Here is a 5635-nt window from a genome sequence, read left to right as displayed (position 1 = left end):
AGATGCTTTTGAACTTGACCACAACATTGATGCCGGCAGGAATTTCCAGCTTGCTAGCCTGGGATGGACATTTTGAATTTGCCAGACTCCATAATCACATGAGCCAACCTTAAAATAAATCTCTCCATTTATATATGTACATCCTGTTGGCTTTGTTTCCCTGGAGAACCCCTGACTAACATAGAAGATGACCTCCAGAAAGCTTGACTCTGACACCTGATGAGTCACTCTCATTATTTGACAGCTTAGGTGTCTTATGTTAGAAATCTGGCAGTTACCCTCACATATTTAGTCTTAGAGAAAATTGACTGCTCCACCTTTCCTGACCTTCTTGCACATTCCTGGATAAAATGTGGGATTGTGAATTAGGCCAGCACACAAGGAGCATTGTTACATGCAAAAGAGATTTAATGAAAGAAATAGGTAAACTGACCAGGTGGTTATTTGTCATACCTTATATTTTTATTTTTTAATGTTTTATTGTTTATGTTATTACAGTTGTCCTAATTTTTTCCACCTTCTTTCCCCTTCACCCAGTCTCCACCCCCTACTTCTATAGTCAATCCCCACACTGTTGTCCATGTCCATGAGTCCTTCATACATGTTCTTTGACTAATTCCTTCACTTTCTTTTGTTCAGTCTCCTCCTTCCTCCTCCCCTCTCATATCTGTCATATTCATCACACTTTAAAGGTTAAATACAACAATAAGGCATATTACATTGAGTGAAATATCTTTATGAACATTTCTCATCCAAAGCACTGTTCAAGGAATCAGTTAATACCATTGCTCCTCAGGAGAAAGCTTCAAAGATAATGAAATTGCTTCAGAGGAGATGTGAATTTTTAATCTGGGCTAAGTGAACAATAACAGCCTAGCAAGGGCATTCAAACTTTGGCATCTCTGGGTGACACTGGAAGAAGAAGAGTTGTCTTGGGCCACACATTAAATACACAAACACTAAAAAAAACTGATGAGCATAAAAAGGGTTTTAAGTAAATTTATGATTTTGTGTTGGGCGGCATTCATAGCAATCCAGGCCCGCATATGGCCCTCTCTCAGCAGGTTGAACGCCGCTGAAGTATCTCTGTTTAGTTTTCAGAGTTTTAAAGTTCAGAAACTTAAAAAAAAATGAGAGTGATTTGCAGCAACTAAATGTATTAGGAACAAAGAATTAATGAAAATCCAAATTGTGAGGCAATAAATGTAAGTATGGCATTTGTATATAAGAGTTTCACTGTTGTCACACACTCAGGTATCTCCTTCAAGTCCCCCTAACTTTTCAGAAAGTGTCAGCTGTTCCTTTGTTCCTGATGGGACTTTTTCAGGGCACCTTTGACATCTTTGTTCTTAAGGGTGTAAATCAGGGGATTGACTAAGGGGGTGACAAAAGTGTAAATGAGGGCAAATTCGCAGTCCATATCCACGGAGGCCCTAGACTGGGGACGCAGGTAGACCAAGACACAGAAGTCATACTGCAGCAAGACCACAGTGAGGTGGGAGGAGGAGGTGGACAAGGCCTGGCTGCAGCCCTCCGCTGAACGGATGTGCAGGATGGCCAAGGTGATGAACGCATAGGAGACCGAAATAAGGATGATGAGGACAGCTAGCACAAGGATGCTCATGACATTGAGGATGGCCTGGTGCACACAGATGCCAGCTCAGGTCAGCCGCAGGACCAGAGGCATATTGCAGAGGAAGTGGTTGATTTCCTGGAGATGCCTGTAGAAGGGCAAGGTGAAGATTAAGGATGGGAGCTGCAGGGGCCGGTAGAGAGCTAGAGCTGCGGTGCAGGCCACCATCTGGATGCACAGCTTCTGGGTCATGCTGAGAGTGTTGTGCAATGGGTGGCAGATGGCCACGGAGTGATCTTATGCCATGATTGCCAAGAGAAAACAGCAACACCAAGAGTGAGAAAAAAGAATATTTGGGCCCCACAGCCAGCCAATGAAATGGACTCCTGAGCTCCAAAGACGTTGGAAAGCAGTAAGGGCACGGCCACGGTGGTGCAGCTGATCTCAACGAAGGGCAAGCTGGACAGGAAGAAATACATGGGGGTGCGCAGGGAGCTGTGTGTACACACTGCCCAGATGATGGCTGTGTTGCCACAAAGGCTCATCAGGAAGAGCAGGAGGAAGGGGAGAAAGAGGTGCGTTCGGAGTTCAGGGACAGCGGTGAAGACGCAGAACAGACTCTTGGTGAGGCTGGATTGGTTGAAGAGAGGGCTCCTAGCAAGCATGTCTCCTGCAAAAAAAGAACAGGAAGTGCTGAATCTTTTCCTTTGATGAGTTATGTTATTGCCTGAGTAAAATAAAGATTTTTAAGTTTTGTTTCTGATATGGAAATGACCTAATTGTGATTAAGGTTCTAATTGTAATAAAAGATGGAATAATAGTCCTTAGAATTCTTCATACGTATGTTGCTGAAGAAAAAAAACCAGGCTTCTAAAATAACTTTAAACATCAGCCTTTATATATCTGTTCATAGGTGCTAGCTCTTTGCTTTGGTAAAGGATTCATAGTTGTATAACTGTAGACATTTATTTTAAAGATTAAGTTTTGAATTATGAAATTCTTCATATTATTCTGGATGTTTGGTCTTATGGAGGACTGACTGGGAAGACAACTTTATTTCAAGGTGCCACTTATATCTGACATATGCCACTTATAAATTTTTCCCCTTTTCTAAGACTTTAACTGTCAACCCAGATTTTAGAGTTCAAATGTGCTGACAGGTAGAAGCACTGCATTCATGGTAGGTCAAAACAAGAGAGGAGCTAGGTGAGATAAGGGAAGATGGGTAGGAAACTAGAAATTTCCTAGAAGGGGAAAAAGAAAAAAGAAAAGAGGAAAAATAACCACTTTTCACAAAGTCACCACTTTCCAGCAGATTTGTGTTTAAAATATATTATACTTTTTATAATACCCATATTTAAGAGATGATGGACCACTATCCAAAATGTTTTAAGGAAAAAAATTCTAAATGAGAGATCTTGCCTAATCCAGTTGTCATTTATAAATTATAATATTAAAATTATTTTTTCAAATTTGTAAAGGCTCTGGAATCTATATCATCTACATTCTTACTGAAACAGTAATTCAATTACTCAAATAATCTGTTTGTTAAAAAATTAATCACAATAAAAATTGTGTTGGGGTATTTTGTGATGTAAAAGAAATGTTGTGAGAATTAAAACATCCTAAAACACAGTTATGTTTAAATAATATTTCAATATTGCTTTAAAAAGAAGAGAAATTTCAGATAGAATTCTTGAAAAATTTTTTATGAAAAATAATTTTTAATAGTAATCTAGATCTAAAATTATAACAAAAGTATGAGAAATAGTTAATAAAGAGATAGATAAATTGTACTAATTTCCTCAAACTGCATAAACAATAATTCAGTATAAACCACATTATTATTTAGATGTGGATAATTAAGTTTATTAATTTTATATTCTTTAATATTTCATATCAATCATTTTAAGCACAAATAGAAGGTATTTTTCCATATATATGTCTTTTCTAAAAATTAAAGAGAAAAAAATGAAAGAAAGAAGTTGTAGTTCAAAAGAAAAGGAAGAAAAATGGGTAAGAATTATATAGAACAACAATCTTTGTTTTGGTTTTTATTAAATTTATTAGGTTGGCATTGATTAATGAAATTGTGCACCCTTCAGTAGTTTATTTGCTAGCATGAAAGAACAAAAATCTTTTTGGTTGTCTAAAAAGGTTTTTTTAAATCAAATTGTAGGCCACTAAAAAGTGGCACTCCTAGCCAAATAATCAAAGGCACCCTAAAAAGTGCTAAAAATTAGGTTATTGTGACTGTTTTGGCCAGACCCCACATTCTTGTTTTATTTTTTATTGAATTTATTGTGGTGATATTGGTAAATAAAATTATATAGGTTTCAAGTATACAATTCTATAATACATCATCTGTACATCATGTGTTCACCATCCAAAGTTGAGTCTCCTTCCATCACCATTTATCCTCCCGTTTACCCTCTTCTACCTGTTCGCTCGCTGCTCTCCCTCTGGGAATCGCCATATTGTTCTCTGTGTCTATGAGTTCTTTTTTTTTTGCTTAATCCTTTCACCTTTTATACCTAGGTCCTAGTCCCCATCTCCTCTGACAGCTGTCAGAAGCAGGATAACGTATATCAATTAGGACAATAAACATAGATCAATATATATCCCTATTAAAATATAAAGATGTTCAGATTGAGTTAAGAAACAGATTTTTAAAATTGTTGTTCTATTATAGTTCTTCCTATGTTCTTAGAAAGATATTTTTAAGAGGTAAAAAAAAAAAACAAACAAGATAGTGCCATATAAAAACTATTATTCCTTTTATCCAAATATTTTCTGGAAATTCTAAAATGTAAAATAAACCAGGATTCCCAACCTAAAACGATGACAGGCAACTGATTGTTCCTACAAAAACTCCAAGGCAGCCAAGTGAGAAGTTTTTAGAATAAGGAAAAATTTTAAGGCCTATAGTTAAGTAATTTGTACTTAACCACTTTCATCTCTTTCCCTCTATAATATACAATGTGGCTGTCCACACCACACTGAACACGTCTACATTTGGGCTCTTGTTTCCTCCAGCTGAGATTCCTGCTTACTAAGTCAACTGTGTTTGTTTTAATGGTGAATAAGACAAGTACACTTGATAATGTTAAAGTTCATAAAAGTATACAACATGTTTAACTGTGACTGTGAAAAAGAATTTTTCAATGCAAATCAATTTTAATATTTTGGGAATATTTATAAAAGTGCAAATAAATAATAACTTACTGATGAATTTGCTAAGATGGGCAGAACTACTATAAATGTTTGAGGGAAACACCATAAAAAGAAAATGTAGCATACACTTTTTTCTCAAATGGCTGTATATTTTTATTCTATGTTAAGGACATTGATATCCTTATTATTATTGCAAATTGAGGCAATGATTTGTGAGTATGATTCAAGTAAGAAACACTTCAATTTGCAATAATCAGCCAGCCAAGAGCATACACAGAAAAAGTTTGGTTAGATATCAGAAGGCTGGTGGTTAAAAGGTGCAATTATATGTTTTAAGTTATATTAAGATTTTAAAGAATACATACATTTTAAAATTAATTTCCTTGTAACTGTCTTTTCAATTAACTATCAAGCACTGGACCTAACTGCTTTGGGTGAAAGGGCTTTTACTTTACATGAAACACAAAAGTTTTTCCCCACAAGAGCAATATCTAGTTAGAACACTCAAAACCCAATAGCCAAGGAGGAAGGATCTTGAAAACTGAGTTTTTGAGTTTTGCTATATGCCATCTCTCTAGCCTTGGGAAATTTACTTTCTCAATAACTAAATCAGAAATTTTCAGTTTCCTTAGTTGACAATTTACAGAGTTCTTGTGAATATTACTAAAAGTATACAGAGTGTCCTGTGTTGTCTCTAGCCATCCCCTGCCAAACTTTTTCTATTATAAAACACATATGACACAAAATTTATCATTTTAATCATTTTAAGTGTGTAGTTCAATGGTATTAGGCACATTCATATTTTTGTCGAATGATTACCATCATTATCTTCACAAATCTTTCATCTTGTAAAATGGAACTCCATGCTATCAAATAATGCCCCATTCC

The 5635-nt window shown here is 35.8% G+C and overlaps 1 protein-coding gene across 1 annotated transcript; it reads right to left on the bottom strand.

Annotated features, from left to right (window-relative positions):
* Nucleotides 1-1291: 1291 nt before the first annotated feature.
* LOC129062687 (olfactory receptor 10Q1) lies at nt 1292-2238 on the bottom strand. Its single transcript, XM_054563711.1, is given in 2 exon segments — nt 1292-1902; nt 1905-2238. Coding segments are annotated over 2 exon segments (945 nt in total).
* Nucleotides 2239-5635: the final 3397 nt, after the last annotated feature.

The sequence above is a fragment of the Pteronotus mesoamericanus genome, unplaced genomic scaffold (assembly GCF_021234165.1).
Source record: "Pteronotus mesoamericanus isolate MK-2021 breed Mesoamerican mustached bat unplaced genomic scaffold, CSHL_Meso_final scaffold_83, whole genome shotgun sequence".
Classification (NCBI taxonomy): domain Eukaryota; kingdom Metazoa; phylum Chordata; class Mammalia; order Chiroptera; family Mormoopidae; genus Pteronotus; species Pteronotus mesoamericanus.
The sequence above is the reverse complement of the archived record's forward strand: the minus strand, read 5'-3'. Positions and strand labels throughout refer to the sequence as shown.